An 18,716-nucleotide genomic window follows, 5' to 3' on the forward strand; every position below is an offset into this window, starting at 1 on the left:
CTGTGGCATTGATCTCCTCCATCTCAATCTTGTTGTAACACTGCCTCCACCAGACACACACAGAGCCCAGCCGAGTGTTTTGAACATCCCACTAGCAAAGTCAGTCTGCTAGACACAAACACTTCTCTCATTCTGTCCAATAATAAGTCCCTTATTGTCTAACTGTAACTGTTCCCACTTACAGGCTAGAGAATTTATGATCTCCATAGAAAAGCAAAGCATAAACCCAACAGAAACACATAATAGCAACTCCCACCTCCTTGCAAACAATACAGAGTTTCCATAAATGCCCGTCCTTGGGGAGTTTGTGACATATTTCTCTCTTTCTCTTGTGTTCTCGCAAGCTGTGGTGCAGCCGACAAGACTAATCACAGGCTTGATGAAATGCAGCAGCTGTATTTGTTTATGTATTGAGCATACTGTACTACAAAAGGGGTAATAAATGGGGCCAAGACACAATGAAAGGGAGACAGAGTGAGGAATAAAGGCAGAGAGACAGAATGGGATGGAAGAAGAAGAAAAAAAATCACATAAACACCGACTGTGATAAGTATTGTTTCCTAGCTATGTTGGACTTAGAATTCCTGGGAAGGCAGTGCATGTTCCAGGAGGTGTGTGTGTGTGTTTGTGAGCGTGTGCATCAGATTTGAATTGTTAACCTGCTGGCGACACATTAATGGTTTGGTGGGAGTGTTTCCAAGGCTTCAGCATACCTGTGTTTTAAATTACTTACACCGAGCCTTTTAGCACTTGAGGAATGTGCTTTTAAAATCCAGCTTCTCCTCTTTTGACCTCACAGCTCTAACATCCTTTCTCTAATGTGGAAGCGCTAATGACTTTTTTTTTCTCTGGTTACAGTGTAATTGGATGTTAATGAAGCAGCGGTGCTGCTTAAAGGATCATTTTAGCTACAGTAAATGTTTTTTGTTTTTTTTAAATTTTCTTTTTATTCTTTTGTGATGTAAAAATCAAATCTCTGAGATGTCAAACTCAATGTAAGAAAATATCCAATGGAAAAAAATGAGCGTCTAAACAAATCTCTCAAGGATAATGAGGCATGAAAAGAAAAACATTTTAATGTTTACGCATTGACGACACTGCCAGAAGACAAAGCACGTGTAATAGACAAAAATGTAAACATGGAAAGAAGAGGGAGGTGAAATATTGTAGCTGAATAGCAGCAATTTGAAGCTGATGTATGATTCTCTCTATAGGGAAGAGGAAAGAATATGTTTTCCTACGTGAAGTTGCAACTTTGACAGAACATCTCACCCACTGCGAACATCTTCAAGTGTTACAGTCTGCTTTCAGTCGAGCCTCTCAGCTGCCTGAATGTAGTTCATATGAAACTGGGGCTACAACTAGCTGCTACTTTCATTATCAATTAATCTGTTGATATATATAGATATTCTTGATTAACTGTTTTGTTTATAAGATAAAGAAGAAATTATTTAAATAGTTTACTCTCTATAGGAAATGGATGAATGTAGAAGGACAAAGAAATCAGCCATCATAAAATTTAAAATAATCTGATGAACAAAAAAGAAAAAAATGTATATGAATGCAAAGGAGAAGTTATTCTGGAATACGGGGATAAAATTGCACCGTGACTGTCGTCATTCATCACAGAGACCCCACGCCACCGCCTACACATGGTCGACATCATTTATGATCTGTGTGGGCACCGTCAGTCATCCCGTTTCAACTGGCCTTTCACATTCCCACATCCAGAATTCTTCAGAAAGTAACGGACAAGCCATTCGGTGTTTTCTCATTGTGAGAACAAACAACCAACTAAACAGAACAAAGTCATCTGACAGGAATAATATTTATTCAGCCAAATAATGAATATAAATGAGTTTAGACGTATGTAGGTGAAGCGAGAAAAAAGGAAGGAAGGAGCAAAAGATTGTTGGTGTTTAGGGTCTTTGTTCACTGCAGCCAATCTGTGCAATGTTTTGATTTTTGTGCAGTGGCCATGCATCAGAAATGTTGATCCCATTTAGGCCTTGTTAGATTTTTTTTTAAATTCTACTGCAAATAAACATAAGGACGTTTTTTTCTTTTTCACTGAATAATAAAAGAAGCAGCAATTCTCAGATAGTGTTGTCTAAAACTGGCAAAAGATTTAGAGATTACAAACTTTTTCAGTGTAATCATAGCTTCTCTTGTAGATGATTGGATTAGAACAGACTCTGAGAACAGCGCAGTGTTTTAACAGCGATTACAAAGCGGAGACTTTAAAGGTTCATTGTTCCTTAAGGCTTCGTATTCTGCCTCTCTGCCTTACCTCATCTTTTAAGTGAAAATATCTGGCACATTGTGATGGGTGGATGCAAATAAACAGAGTCTGGCTGTTGAAAGTAAATCTATTTTGAAAAGAGAGACACCCAGAGTCCCATTAAAAACAACAACACTTCTTTAACTCTCTCTTGCTCTCTGTCTGTCCAATTTTTTTTCTAGATTTCTTTTGCTCCTTAGCCTCCAGATGTCATAGGAATTTATATCTGTAATTATGTTTCCTTAATAACATGTTTGCCCCCCCTCCCCCAGCTCATCAACCTACTTGCATGCTCTCGCTGCCAAGTGCACTTGCCAAAGCCTGCTGTACGTGTTTGATGTTGGTTATATCCCTGTGTATTGTTCTTTTCTCTTTCTCACTGATGTGTTTTGGGTCGGCGTTGTTGTTGTGTCTGCTGCGTCGACAGAGGTGTCTCATGTTCCCCGCTAGACAGACACCCATGTACTTTGTTGTTTCGCCTGCCGCCTCCTGTCTGCATCGCACTGCGTTGCATTGTGGGAAGGCTAACTATCCCGAGCTACGGCAGCAGGCTGCCAGGTTGCGATGAGTCTGGATGCAGTCAGGCCTTGTTTAACTCTATCTGTCTGTTTTTTTTTTCACTTTATTGAAAACTTTGTGGGAGTCCCCCCCATCCTGCTGTGATCTCCTGAGGTTTTCAGAGGTCTGGTCTTGGCTGACTGGAGCATTTATGCACCTTGTGTTTCCTCCATTTCTCCCCCCTGGCTCGTTAAAGTCTAAATTCCACTGACAGCTTTGAAGTGTGTTGAATGTGTTTGTGTGTTTTTTCTTTTGTTGTACATGGAGATATTTGCACTTGTTGCGCCTGCAAAGCAGATGTTTTTAAGGAACAATGCTTTGCTCAGGAGTTTTCATGCAAGGACAATTTTATGTTTTTTTTTTTTGGATAAGTGCTGTGCATGCAGGGAAGGTGCAATGCAGAGCCGCCTTCTCTGTCTCCAGTTCCATACAAACCTCCAACGATTTGGTGCGATACGATCCCACCACCTGCTGTTCTTCAGCCGGCGCTTAACAGCCCCTGGGACGAGAAGAGGACAAAGACAGATAAATTGACTGTAGTCTGCAATCTTCTTGTCAAAGCAAAGTGAAAAAAGAGCACTGCTGCCTTTAATCTGGCTGCCGAGCCCCGCAGTAGCATTTTCTCCTCCGCTTTTCAAAAGCTCCATTGAAGTGGTACCTGCCTGCCTTGCTTGGAGGGAGGTTGCTGGTTCCCGGTTCCCAACCAGGTGTTTATCTCGCTTCTCTTCCTTGCTCCCCTCCTTCACACTTCACTAGGTTTAATCCAGTTTATACTTAAGCAGTAGATAAAAAAAGAAACTGCTGTTACGGCACTGTCCTGTCTCACCCTAAAAATATGAAGTAGCATGAACATTCTTATTGCTGTCATGTTTGCCTTTAACCTGTCAGATAATCCAGCCCTTAACTCTGCAGGTGAGCATCTTGTTAAATGATTCAAACAACCATTTTAATCCACTTATGAAGCTTAGGCGTGATTGTGGCAAAAAAAGGGAATATTGCATATGATTTATTACTGGTCTGAGGGAGTCTGAGGACCTTGTCTTCAAGTGTTGAGTCATCTGTCAAACACAGTTTCACGCGGCAGCAAATCATGGCTGCAGCCAAAAACTCGCCGGTCACTTTACGGTCAGCAAACGTGGGTGAAAACGCTGGGAGCAGCCCTCTCTCTGCCAGCGTGTTTCACCTCATCTCCCCCTCTCCCCACCTTTCTCTTTTCCAGGCAGTGGTGGACATTCTTGTGGACAACAATTTGCGTGGAATCTAAAACATGTCACACTTTTCCCCCAAAAGCCTTTGTGCTTCACTTTTACATAAACAGAAAGAGTCTTTAGCATCTGTTGCAAAGGAACTTTCGTGCCAGCCAGAAAGTTAACATTGGCAACAGCTGGCATCCCAAAGACATTGCTCATGTGTGGTCTTTATCAAAAGGTTACACCAGTTCACAAGGCAGTTTTGAGTGATGCTCCTCTACGGTGATGTTATAAATGTTCAGCTTGTGTTGCACGTTAATCCATACCGCTTTGCTCTCTTGCAGAATACCAATGTATTTTAAAACTAAACCATGACAGGCTTGTAAAAATGGATCATGTTAAAATGGTTTCTTACTGCCAACAACTGGGCACCAGTGGTTCACCAGTGGAACTTGTTGTCGTCTGACGAGCAGACAGCTTTCATGATTCAGACGTTTGAGAAGAAAAGTCAAACAACAACTGAAAAGCTCCAGAGATGTTCACTTCTAGGACAGCGTTGGTACACAGAGTCGGGGGACAAACTGCTCCGCGGTCTCTGAGCTTGTTGTCAGACTTTGCAACATCCTCAAAGCAAGACACATAGACAGGACATGCTCCTGTGTGATATCTAACTTAATAACTCTTGTTCTCTTTTATCAGTATATGCAGAAACTGAATTGTTGGGTTCTTTGCTCTACAAGCACGACTAACTCTCCTGTTATGGGCCTGCTCAAAGACTTTCACCATATTTCATTACTGTATGTTCTAAATTCAGCAGATGCTGCCTCTTTATTTTCCGATATATATTCTGATATTGCAGAGTCAGCACAAAAATAAGGTGTCCAAGGTTCCAAAGATTTCAGTCATTTTCATTTTACAAGACTGAAAGAAATTAGAATTTAAAGAGGAAGAAGCATCAATCACACTTTAGCTCTGTATTAGAGGTGGTTTGTAGCTCATTTAATTTGTAGTTGAATTTGGAAATAGCGGATGCTTGATGAAGAACAAGAACATTTTGTAATGAATTGATGAAATTGATTCTCGTGGCCTCGTTGTGTCTCAGAGCAGCATCGACACAGCCTTTGCTCTTGTCTTTTCTGTCCCTTCCTAATAAGCTCTTTTTATATCCCATGGTTTGATAACACCAATTCCAATTAGACCGAGGAGCTTTAGGGAGGAGATTTTTCATACTTGCAGTGGAAATTGCTTTCAGATTGTGCATTTACTTCTGTTTGTCAAATTCATTTTACCCCAGAACATGGAAGTGAAACAAGAGCAAGTTGGAAAAGAATACACAAGTGGGGTATAGACTGCTGGAGGCTTTGTTGATACTTCCTGAACTATTACATTGAATTTAAAGGCTTTGGAGTGTTGAACGTTTTAGTGTTTAATTCACTGCACTGGGTTTTGAAAGCTTGTATAGTATTAGATGAATACACAGCGGATTAAGGGAGGTGGGCTGATTTGTCTGACGTGAATCTGATCTGGAAAGATGTCAACATCCATCTTCCGTCTCTTGGTCCGGTCTGTAATCTGTCTGTGATTGTTGGCCTATTTGTGTCATATATCCCCAAGTCTCACATTTTAATGTTCAGTAGTTCTTGATACGATATGAGATATGTAGCTGCTGCTTGAATCCTTTTATCAAAACTCTACCAGTCAAAACTGAAAGTCTCAGGAGGCATTTCTAAAACCGAAACTGTTGCAGCATGAATGTTTACTCATCTCTAAAACCACTTTTGTGCTCTTACTATGAGTTAAATTGAACCTTTGTTTAATGTAGACCTAAGGTGTTGGACTTGGCCTCCTTCCAGATGTTGCAATTTGGCAAATACTGCTCTCTCACCACACACACACACACACACACACACACACACACACACGCACACACACACACACACACACACACACACACACACACAGTCACACATGTAGAAAACATTGTACTTGCTCTCACATCTGACAGGGTAAATTTTCAAGATTCCAGCTCTCTCACACAATGACTCAAACATCCCTGTCCCCGTCACCCCTTTTCCCTCCCTTCTCCTTCTCCTCCTCCTCATCTTCTCTTTTCTTCAGAGGCCAAATTGTTGGCTTGCCTGTTGGAAATTCACACCAAAACATTCAAACACAGAACTGAATATTTGTGGAGTGTGTCACCGTAGATTGGTCTTTGGGGGCAGATCTATGAGGCAAAATGTTTCTCACAAACATAATTATAAAACTTATGAACAACTTGGAGGAAGCCATGACACAAAGAAATGCTGTCCTCAAACTCCAACGCCCACTGGGACATTGGGACAATCTAAATGAAAACAATCACCCATTATATTTATACAGGAAATTCTAATAGCTGTCATGTGATACAGATTGCATCTGAGTTGTGTAACTGATTTTTTTTTTCACCCTCTTCTTGTCTCTCTGCAGTGCCTGGAAACTTGGGCTGCTTCAAAGACAGCGGTGACCCACCCACCCTGTCGGGCACCAGTGAGACCTCCAACAAACTCACCATCCAGAACTGTATCAGCTTCTGTAGGAAGCAGAGATACAAGGTAAGGTTTGACATTAAAGTAGAAGTGTGTAGAATAACAGGAGATGTTCAGCCTTATAATTTATCTGAGATGAAAGCAGGCAGTGTCTGTAGGAGAAAACAATAGGAAGTAAAAGAGAAAAAAGACTGGTTGTGTGTCCTCAAATGTTCAAGTGTCTCCTCTCATTCGATGCAAAAAATGTTCAGTCAATTGCCCCTGTCATTTCAAAAACGGACAAGAGCTGGCTTTTTGCAGTAGTCGAGCTTTTATGTAAATCGTCCGCATTTATGAGCAGTTTCCTGACAATTGTCCCCATGATGCCAAGAGCAGTCTATACTCTCTTTATTCGTCAAACTTCATGTTTCAAATCAACCAGCGGATGACAAATCATCACAGCAATCAAGGCTGACAGCTGGAAATGAGCGGTTATTAGCCTAGTGGGCACCTCCTCGACAATGCGTTTTTCTCGTCTGTGTATCTGGCACACCGTTGTCCCAGCTATAAACAGTGCCAGGTGTTCATTTTCTGTCTCAGCAGATCCGTTTCAGCTCTGTCTGCATTGACAGGTACTGACAGTACCCCCCACCCCCCACCCCCCTCCCCCCAAATTCAGCAGATGTTATGGGATGTGGTGGCGGATTGGCATTGTCTGCCTGCCCTTGGACTGTCACCATCCTTAGTGCGCATGTGAGACGTCAGTGCCTGGAAGTATGGATCCCGTGCGACAATTTGATAAAGAGCATGCCCGATGAGTAAGACAGCAATCCATCGCTTGTTTGCTCCACCAGAAGTATTCACATTGGTGTTCTCGAATGGTACTTCATCAGATAGAATCATGCAACAAGGACGTAGCTTGATGCATTTTGGCGAGAGCGGAGGCTCCATAAATTCCTATTCCATGAGAAAAGACGCGGGGTGGGAAATGATGCAGTACCTTCTGTTGTGTGAGTTCATTTAGGGCCTGAAAATTGGACAATGGTGTCCTTTTGAATGAAGGACAATACTTCTTTTGAGAACAAGCAGCCAGTGGTGGCGAGGTCAAGATGTGTGATGGTTTTTGACGTTTCACATTCCTAGCTCGAAGCTTTCAGGAACAGTTTACTAACAGTTTTGATTTGAAAGATGGATAGGTGCTATTTCTGTAAGGTTTATTCCCTACACCCTGTCTGCAGCTGTGTGTTTGAACGGAGGCCTCTAATCAGCTGAGAGGTTGTGGTTATCCAGGCCCAGATTACGGCATCTTGTAATCATGAGAGAAGGAGCAATTAGGACACTTTAGACCCGAGTCACTTTAATTTCAAAGAGAGAAGGGGCCTCATGTAGTGAACTGTTTACACAGTGTTAACGCAATTTCTCATAAAGCTCATATGAGAAACAAACCCGTAAAACTACTTTTATTTGAACGTATTATGTATTTGCAAACTTATTTCTTGTTTTTGCAAAGTTGTTATGTAATTTTTAAGGGAAAAGTAGAGATTTTGGAAATTATTAAAGAGAGAATAGCCAAATTTTTCATATTTCTTATGTTCTCTCAGTCATCAGAGCAAGTCCCTCAGCATTTTCCTCGCCGGCACCCATGCCGTTGTTTTGAATTGCTGATGCAGTGATTTGCATATCTCCTTTCGTGTTTTGCAGCTTGCCGGTATGGAGTCAGGATATGCCTGTTTCTGTGGCAACGAAGTGGACCTCCGAGACCACGGCGAGTCTCCTAGCATGGAGTGTAACCACGTTTGCTTCGGCGACCACACACAGCCCTGCGGTGGAGACGGCTGGGTCATCATCTTCGACAGTGAGTGTTGTCTGGCGTTGCTCTGCGTCTGTCGCTGCTTTTGTCATGTTAACGTGTCCCATCAAAGATACTTTGTTGAACTGGTCTCCTCCAGAAGACACACTAGTAAATCTCTTGTCGCTAACACTCCTCCCTTCCCCACCGACAACTGCTGTCAGACCTACAGCATTCCACGCTATTGTACATTAACAGTTTGCTTTATAATTAACAATCATTTACATGTTAAATGCCCTTTGGTCGTAAAGCTGCTCTGAACTGAAGCCTTTCAGTTTTGACAGAACTTTCACGTTATGCAGTGATCCAATTTTTTCTCTCCTTCCAGTTCTGATACCTCGAGGTATTTGCTGATACCAAGTACTGACATTTCTCTTTTTAAAATCTGTCTACTTCACTGCACTGAACTCATTGCAGGCATTTTTATATAAATTAACATTCGGTCTGCCATTACTGTGGCTCTCAAAACTGAGTCTGTATCAGGCCTGAATGGGTGCATCCCCATTCAGTAGCATAAAGTCAACATAATGTCTGTTACCAAGGTTCTCGTGAGAACAGAAATAAACCAGTAACCTATTAATACACTGAACAATATTTACAGTCTCATCAGCTTCTATACTTTGATAGAATATATCAGTGACCATTTTCCCATTGCTCCATCTTCCAGCCCGAGTAGGGGCCTGTGGTGGGAACTACACCTCTCCTTCAGGAGTGATCTACTCCCCTGACTTCCCTGACAAGTACGGCGCTGGCCGTGTCTGCTACTGGACTATCCAGGTCCCCGGATCCTCCGCCATCCTCTTCAACTTCACCTTCTTCGACATTTCTGATCAGACAGACATGGTGGAGCTACTGGATGGTTATACCAACCAAGTGGTGGCACGCTTTGACTGGCGCAGCCCACCACGGGAGCTTGTGAACGTCACAAGCGACTTTGTCATACTCTACTTCTACTCAGACCGTACCAACCAGGCCCAGGGATTTGCTCTGCTTTACCAAGGTAGGAATTCACTGGCTTTTGTTGCATTTCTTGTGCATTAAAAGAAGAATGGTTTGACAGAGTATCACTCACTATCACTTTTCAGTCCTGACAACCTGTATGAACTTTAGAACCCCCTTAAACTCACTAAGAGCCGCATTTGCATGATCAGGTGTGGGCTGGGTTGCCGTCTCTGTGATGGAGTTTTGCATAGCAGCCGTGGTTTTGTAGACTAACGCCAGTTAGCCCCGCGAGGCAGTTGTCACGCCATTGGCAGGCCCTTTTCTCTTTTCATTTGCTAGTCAATGTCTCACAGCCCTGGGTGATGCTGCATATTTAAATAATGTTTTGTTTTTCTAGGAACTCACTCTCTTATCAAGCTGCGGCAGGCTGCTTTGCTTCTCCGGAGCGTGTTCCTTGGTGAATTGCACGGCGAGGTTTTATGCCACCTACATACAAAATGCTGCGATACTATGCATCCTGCCTTCTGATATCATGATTTCACTATATAGCCGAGGAACTGTAGCGCACAGAAAGTTGAAGACCTCACAGCAAATTATTTTATCTCTTTAGGCTAATGTGGAAAAAGAAAAGCTGTCCTATGTTGTTTTCATATTATCTTATCTTCTCGAGTCTCTACGTGAATATTATGAATACGCTGAAAATGATTTAATAGTTTAATTTCTGGAGACATGAGCGAAAGCACACCCTGATATAATTCAGTGTACTGTAGGTGACATTCAAGCTCACAGCCCCCCCACAGTTAGAGGCAATCTGTCCCCACTCCTCCCTCTCTGGCTCCATTTGTAATCCTGTGTTATTTTTCTGGCCCTGTGGTGTTACAGTAAAAACAATATCAGAAGGTCAAAATCCTCTGACCTCTGAGCAGGCATTCTCCTTTTTGCTCACGTCTTGGTTCTTGTTTTGTGAGAAGCATCATGTAGCCCAAAAAATGGAATCTGTGAGAAAAGGTCACCTCTTGAAGAAACAGGTTTTTATACAGAAAGACAGAGGGAAAAATACATAGCGAGTGGAGGTACTGAGAGACAGAGACACAACATCTAGACTGAGCATCAGTGCTGCTAAATACATCTAATTTCTCCTCGGAGGCAGACTGAGCAGTCGAAACGGTAATTTCAGAATAAGCGCTCTCAGATGACGATGGCAGAGCGTTTCAGCTGAGCCCGTGTTTGAAGCATGGTTTTTTGTTTGCAAATGGGGAACATGTGGGACGTTCTGGGAATATCACAGTCAAGTTGAGCTATTATGTGAAAAGAAACATCCAACCACTGTTCATGGAAGAGTGGAGCAGGTCTGGATCAAGTACTATTTGGAAGTGCTTGTACATGTTTGATTTTAACTGGGATGGTCACAAGATGGCTGGGGTTTACCATTTAGTTTGGAGCGCAGCATGTTGGTCACGAAGTGTCTTATCTTGCCACTTGGAGTCTAGCTAAGAGTTTCCTCTTAGGCCTGTTGACGAATCTGTTGAGGGCAACTTGGACTGAAGAACAGAGAGAACTCATTGTGAACTGAGCATGTTTGCACTGATATTTTTTTGCACAAATCTTCATCCTCTGATGGCGTAATTCGACATGCGCTGCCAGTTTTTCTGGAGGAATTCAGAAATGGCCATAAAATCAGCTGTTATTTATTTGTTTAAGTGGGTCATTATTTAACGCACAGTTATTTTACTGTCGGACAAATTGGGGTCTGAGAAACATATTTTTGGTTTGATGAGTAACTCTTCTTGTTCCTCAGTGCAAACTACATTTTTTGTGTCCAAGTAAGGCACGGTTGTGTAAACTATCATCTAAAGAATTATTGGACAGTTTTGTTGGTAAGTGGATGTGTCATCAAAACATGAGTGATTTTGAGCAGGTCCTTGTGAATTAGAAGTCCTTTGAACAATTTCTAACTACTCTCCGCTTTACGGGCTGGTTTTTAGTGCTAAAAGGCTTCTAGCAAACAATTACTCTTACTGACATACACCTTATTTTTAGGTTTCTCAACTAATTCTAACTACTTTTAGCCTTAGTGTGTTTTGTGAATATAGGCCCAAGCTTAGAATTATAATTATATTGATTTGCGATCACTGATATATTCATTATTTCTTCTTGCTACCCACTTAGGAGCAACTAAAAAAGAGACATACGTATCAACATCTCTATTCTTTGTTTGACATATTTGAGAAAAATAAGAAAAACATGAAATTTCACTTGTAGATGACTACAGTGTGCGACTACAGTCACAGATTGCTGATAGATTTCTGAGACGTTTCTCTTCACTAAATCTTAGTGCAAATTAAGATGTAAGAAAAACAGTGAACGAGTGAATATCACTGTGAGACATTCCACACTTTGTTTCTCAGAGGCAGCTTTTCAGAAGTAAGAGAAGAAAATTCTCCAAATCACACAGTGATTTTAAATAAATCACATCTATGTTTAGGCGAAGTAAATGAAAGGCAGAGCTCTTATTTAGGATATTGCTTTCCTCTGGGAACACATAAATGAGTTGAAATAGTCCACACTCTCTGGCACTGTTGTTTTATGAAGCAAACTCTGCCCATCTGGTGCTGTAAGCAGGTTAAAACAAACAGAATTTATTGCAAACACTTTTTGAATCATGTCTGGAGCGGACAGAAAATCTCTCAGCACCACAAGTTTACAGCACGCTTCAGTGTTTTTGCAGAGTCAATCTGTTTCTTAACAAATGCAGTTAGTATTAAATAGTCCCTCGTGACTCTGCTGTATATACTTTCAACAGCACGATCAACATGACGTATCCTGTGACTGTGTGCTTACTGCAACAGCCCTGTTTACCCACAGGAATGATTAAAGGGGCGTTAAGTGATCTATGTCCTCAACTTGTAGAAATTACAACAACATGGCACAGCTTTTCCTCCTCTGTGTCTCTGGCACAGGATGCCCCCCTCAGCACTCCTCTCCCACAGAGCTGAGAAAGCCTATAATACATAGAAATAGTCACATATTGAGGAGGTGATGTGTCACATTGCAGAAAACTGCAGTGGTATTCTGATTAGGGCTGTGCAGTGTGGCTGAAGTCAAGTAATATTAACAATTTTAATAAGAAGATGAAAAGTCTAACTAACTAACTACTAAGAATGAAAAATGAGTTCGACATTGCAAGCTGGACAAAAATGACTGATTTATGTGCTTGAATAATGAAAACAGCAGTTGGTTTGCCTCTTCTAGCTTCTCTGAACTTACTTCCACCCATGTCCTGCTGTTGTGAGCTGAACTGCTCATGCACTATATGCAAATGATGTAGAGCTGCACAAGGACTTGCTGATACAGGTACGCGTGATGGTGCCTGGCTGCAGAGTTGTTGTCTATTTTGTTATTACAGGCAAATTGATGGTCAGTGGACTGTGTTCAGCTCTTACGTGTTACATCAGAAAGGACTCAATGTGTAAAAAACAAGGCTACAGCCATGCTAGTTGCGTGAGGCACAAATGTGCTTTCAACTAAATGCTAGCAGTATGCTTCACATGTGTTTGGTCATAAATCAAAGTACGCGACCTGATGATGGAGCTAGATGAAAAGCCAGGGGACCACCAAAATGATTACAAGTCATCCCTGGGGCTGTGTAAATGAATGAACCACACTGAAAGAAAATTCATCCATTAGTTGTTTAGATATTTAAATTTCAAAGTATTGGACCGACTAACACGCACACATTACCATGACTAGCATGAGTAAGAAAGTTTAACAACTAATTTTATTCATTTTTAATTTACGATTACTTGCAATGATAAATGTGAACAACAGAATTTTGATGACGTACTTATGCTTTTATTGTCATGATGCTATTGCTTTGATAGCCACTAGACAATAATATGGAGTTACCGCCCCAGCCAGCATTAATTCTACAACTCTATTACTGCCCTAATAGTATGGTACTCATTATTATCTGTCTGTTTGGCCTGAGAACATGCTTTTTACCACTGAAGTTGAAATATGTTCTGGTTATTCAACCACAGTAACATCATCTGTCGCTGAGCAGTTGAAAATGCCAGTGCACTGTATGTGTGTTCACGTGTGTGTGTTTCGGAGGGGTTGGGGTTTTTGGAAATGCCAGTGGCTCGAGATAATTTTGCTTCAAATCAGAGCCACAAATCTCAGCAACTGACAAAGTGACGTTTGGGTCACTAGCACTGATCAGCGATAAAGGTCTGCTTGTGCTATGGGGCAGTAAACTTATTGGTTTTAAAGTTCAGTAGATTCTGATCTAATGTCTGCACACTGATAGCATAAGAAACAACATTCATCTGTCAACTAACCTTTATAAATAATGTTCTTATTCTCGTTTCCCCAGCGCTGAGAAGCCAAGACCCCAGAACAATGGGGGCTGATGGAGATGATGAGGATGAAGGAGAGGACGTCTCCAGCACGGCGGGTCCCCAGCTGGCCGGCGGCGTCACGGAGAGGTCCAACAGCACCTCCAACGGACGTTCCTCCCAGATCCTTTACGTGATCACGTCCAGCCCCGGTAAACCGGAGCACAACATGCCAGGTCAGTGGGCTGGACGCGGCGAGACCACCGGCCACAGCGCTAGTATGTTAACACCCATGATACACTGCACCTTCTGCACCTCTCTCTGCCTCTGCTGGGATGCTATGGGAGGTTTTTTTGACTAGAGCTCCCATTTAGCATGACCTGGTTTCTCTGAAAGTATTAAAATCATCTTAGTCTGTTGAGATGCTTCCGGAAGCGCTGGCTCAGAGTGACTTCCCTGTGATCATACATAGAAGTAATTCTATGTGACATTTGTTTTTTCCTGTCAGTGACTCATACGTGAAGTTACTTTGGGTCTCCCTGCTGATCACAATCAGGCCTCTTGTCAAAGTTACGCAGGGTGGACTGATGTGCTCTCTTCTTTCTTTCCTCCTTCTAACATTATTCTTTCCAAACTCTGAGCGCTCTGTCTCAAAGGGCTATCTGATGTATTTCCCAACCAGAGGAGAACAGATGTGCATTGATAATGCATCACCATATCTTGACAATTTGCTGGCTGAACACTGCTAACAGGTGTGCCAGCAGTGCTTGAATAATTCTTTGCTTGCTAATCCTTTCAGTCTGCTTCAGTTTGTTTTCATTACCGTGATACGATATCTGATGTCTTGTTACTGTGTCGCTCCCTCTCTGTAGTGTGGACCATCTACGCTCTGGCTGCTCTCCTCATACTGACTGTCATAGCCATGGTAGCAAAGCTGCTGCTGCACATCACAGTCAAGTAAGTCTGAGAATGTGCACACAATCAACCAAGCATCAAATGTCAAAGCGCTTATCTGTAGAACTGTTTCCTTCACGTCATACTGGAAAAAGATGAAAGAACAGGATGACATTCAGTTTAAAGTCCCCTCGGTGTAGATTTTTTTAATGTGATTATAGTATCTTACCAATTCTTCTGAAGCCAGAACGTTTGGTTTGTGGAAAAAGGAGGCAATACCACCGCAAATTAGTGCAGTCTATGTGTCGCTCTCAGCTCATTAAAGATTAACTGCACCCATTCTAATAATCCTGCTTGCACTGTCAACCAGTGGTCACAACATGCTGTTTCCACTCCCTTGCCACACACCAAAACTCGGGTTGGTCTATGGACCAACTCAAAACATCTAGCTATTTGTTTAAACATTTTCAACTTTCCAAATAAATCATTTCTTTCTCTTTTGCAAGTGAAAATGAAAAGAAGTTTATAAAACATCAGACGGGAAAAGCTTGCACTTCAGGAAAATATTTGAATAAAGTTATAAGTTGGTCCAAAGCCAACTGCAAGCACTTCCTTTGTTTTGATTCCTAAACATACTGTAGTCGCTTTAATCTTTTTGCCAAATGGGGCAATATTAATTGAAAAAAGGTTAGATTTTGATAATTCCTGTTTCTCCCTTTCTAATGCTCATTGTGTCATACCACCGTCTGGCTTACTCTTCTCTCTATCTACCTCTTCTCTGTCTCTTTTCCCACACAGGTCCCCCAACATCCCAACGGTCAGCGGTTCAGACAGCTGCAGCCAGAGCACGGCGTCTTCTGAGCCCTGGATCATCCTGTACCGGCCCTCCACCATCTCCCTCTTCAAGAAGAAGCTAAAGAACCACCATGGCGACCTCAGCCCCCTGGTGGGCAACTAGCACCACTGCTGCTCTCCACCTTGAACCAAACGCTACCACCACCCACAACTATTCTGTACAAGGGCCATCAGATGCCAGGCCCTCAGACAATGAGACTCTATGAGGCGCTAAGCTAACAAGCCAACAACTGAGTGGCTAACTGACTGTGTGACTGCTACTAAATGGCCCGTGGGCCGAAGAGGCTGGGCCCTCCCAACCTGCTCAGTGCCAAAGAGGAGGGGGGCAGGCAGGGCTGTCAGTGACCACGGTGTGGGAGAGGAGAGCAGAGGATTGGACAGAGGAAAATCTGCAGCTCTGACAAAGATACAAGGACGCTTTTAACATGCGGGAAGTTTCTCCTGTTCAGCGAGGCTCCATTCACCCACGGATGTCCCTAACAATCAACTTACCTCCAAACACCCTTCCAGACTGCAGGCGCAGAGAAACGGCTAACTTAACTGTCTGTGTTCAGTTTAGGAGACAGGGAGGTTTACCTCTTCCGGATGCTTCAGAGTCCCAGTGGCAATCGAATCTTCAGCAATTTCAAGGAGAGATTGAAGAAATGGAGTCTTTGATATACATACACATACGCTGTAACACTCAACAGCTTAACAGTTTTATAAAACTCTTCCAGCTGCCTCATATGGGCAGTGAACACTTGCAGCCAAAAACCAGAATCCTCCCATACAAAGAGATGTGTATTTATTTGTCTTTTTGATTCTGTATGCAAAGTGCTAATTTTGATGATTTTGATGTTTTACATGAAAACTAGCTTTCTGAGAAGAGGCACACAGGATATGGAAACGTCACACGGAAGGCAGATATCACAGCACTTTGGGGATGAATCACTCACCGTAAAATGAAAAGATCAGAGAGAAAGAGAGCGTGCTCGCCCACTCGTTCACTCAGTGCTCATGTGGATTTGGGTGGAGAGAAGAAGTGGTGTCGTTCGGGGAGGAGGGGGGACAAACTGCCATTTATGGAGGCTTGGGAAGATCTGAGGGCTTTTTCTGCTCGGCTGTGGGTGGGAGTCTTTCCGGTTTGATGGTGTTCAAGTGCCTTAAGGATCTCCTCTTCCCTTGTCTCAGATTCCTCACATCTGTTTCTTTCACGAAGCAAACTGGGATCCCTCACAAGAGTCTGCACTTCTTTAAAATCAGCGTGGATGTGAAGAGTTTCATTCTAAAACAGGATTTCCACCGCTTAAATGTAAAGTTAAAAAAAAAGGAAAAAAATGATACCACATCTTGTGTGATTGAAAGCATTAAATCTTCGTCTTTTTAACCACAGTACACTCAACTGAACACCTCTCCAGACTGGATGTTTTACATTTTTGTTGACTGATGATGATTTGTTTGTTTTGTTTTTATTTTTCCAAAATGAACATATAGTTTTTGGAATAGAACTCTTCATGTAGTAACAAACAAGGCTTTAAAAGAAAATGTTGTTTCTAATTCTGTCTATGCTCTTGTGTGTAGTCTTGGACATTTACTGAACATATTGTTCACATTACGTTGTCTTTTGATTACGGGGGAGGGGGGGTGAATATTGTTGTATATTACGTAATTCTGTGTTGGAATGATGATATTTATGTGCGCTCTTTAATTCTATGTCTAGGCAAAGCATTTGAGAGACCCATCAAAGTGCTTTTTGTACGTGCTCATCAACTTAGCTCGAAAGTGGAATGCATTTATTCTTTCCGAGGATGGCAGTAAATTGCCTAAAATCACCAGACGCTGCAGACTCTGAAGATTTTACTTGTCACCTTCATTCCAGGCCAAAAGGTTGAGCGCAAACAATATACCCAGACAGAAATATAACCAAAAGCACTCTTTGGTACTATGCACAAGCTGACAGCAGGTTTGCAGCTGTGACGGTTTTCTGTGCATTGCTGTGGCATTTAAACTACTTGTGAAAGGTCAAAGTCTACCAGTGCGCCATTGGCATAGTAATTGGCCTTTCCTGTCCTGGGACTGGATGTTAGTGGATGTTAGCATGGCCTCCTGCAGATGATCACCCCAAAAATCACTATCAGGACAAATGCAGAAGAGGTTCAAACATCAATGCACTTAAATTTACTTCTGCTTACAAGAGGAAATGGTACTTATTCACATTTGCATTTGGTTTCAGAGAAGAGAAGAAACTGAAATGTACTTTGTGCAGCAACCTGAGCACTTCAGACACAAGGTTATATTTTACACACAATACAGCATGATAGTGACATTCAAGTCAAAAGATTTATAATTTTCAAGAATCAGAGTTTGAAGCCCATAAAAAGATGAAGAATCTTTCTTTCCCAATCAGAAGTTTGTAAAAAAAAAAGAAAGGGACCATGCTATATTCTGCCTGTCTGCTCAAGTGTAACTCATGTTAATTATTGCAAGACAAGAGCACATGCCCCTGGGTCTGTGATGTTCAGAGCAGCCCATGCATAGAGAGAGCGAGAAAAGGAAGCGTAGATGTGAGAGCGATGGGAAATTAATGTGTGTCCAAATCAAACACAAGCTAACGAAATCTGACAGTTAAAATCTAACAAGGGCATATTTGTTTGGATAGCCTGGTGAATTATGCAAACTCCTATTTTCTGTCCCATCTTCCAGTCAATCGGAAAATTCCACGCTATCTTCTGAGCGGTGGAAACAGTTTTTTCCCAAACTGTAGTTGATGTGAATGTCCTGTAGTGCTCGATGACGTGAAACCATTCACAAGAAGCCCTGTGGGACATGATCTGGAGGGGCCAAAACATTGTTTTCATGAAATTGTAAATAGCAAAATAGTGAAATTTTTAATTTATACAGTAAATTATTGTTATTTTGTATGTGAATGGGATATAATCTATCTTTTGTATAAGTGAAGTATCTTTGTAGTTTTATTTAATGTGTCCTGGTTGCAAAATAAACACTGTATGCATGTTTCTTAAGGCTGTGTTGTTGTGCTTGTTCTTTTGTTTTCCTTTGTCCTCACTGAACATTATATTAAATACTCAAGTTGCCGAGAAGCATATGGGCCACAAACACCGTTCACTCTTTCCATGCAAAACCTTTTAGTGCTTTGTGTGTGAAAATCAAAAGGAATGTGATTTTCTAAAATCTGTTTGGATTAAATAGATTCAGGCTTCAGTGTTTATACGGTGGGATATATGCACCCCCTTCTCCCTTTTTTCTGTGAAGCTAAATACTTATCAGATATGTGAAATGACTCCCAGACTGTTTGGAGATGCACAC

At 41.9% G+C, this 18,716-nt stretch overlaps 1 protein-coding gene across 3 annotated transcripts in view; it reads left to right on the top strand.

Moving 5' to 3' along the window:
- The window catches only part of kremen1 (kringle containing transmembrane protein 1), a 54,135-nt gene extending 35,723 nt beyond the window's left edge, over positions 1 to 18,412 (top strand). For 2 of the 3 annotated variants that reach the window (XM_041043205.1, XM_041043207.1), the window contains 6 exons: positions 6,496 to 6,620; positions 8,235 to 8,388; positions 9,050 to 9,382; positions 13,700 to 13,939; positions 14,534 to 14,618; positions 15,354 to 18,412. In XM_041043205.1, the coding sequence (XP_040899139.1) occupies positions 6,496 to 6,620; positions 8,235 to 8,388; positions 9,050 to 9,382; positions 13,700 to 13,939; positions 14,534 to 14,618; positions 15,354 to 15,513 (1,097 nt within the window). In that variant the 3' untranslated portion in view covers positions 15,514 to 18,412. The remainder of the gene's footprint in view (positions 1 to 6,495; positions 6,621 to 8,234; positions 8,389 to 9,049; positions 9,383 to 13,699; positions 13,940 to 14,533; positions 14,619 to 15,353) is intronic. The other variant, XM_041043206.1, reaches the window with a different exon arrangement.
- The last annotated feature ends 304 nt before the right edge of the window (positions 18,413 to 18,716 follow it).

Source organism: Toxotes jaculatrix, chromosome 7 (assembly GCF_017976425.1).
Source record: "Toxotes jaculatrix isolate fToxJac2 chromosome 7, fToxJac2.pri, whole genome shotgun sequence".
Taxonomy (NCBI): Eukaryota; Metazoa; Chordata; class Actinopteri; family Toxotidae; genus Toxotes; species Toxotes jaculatrix.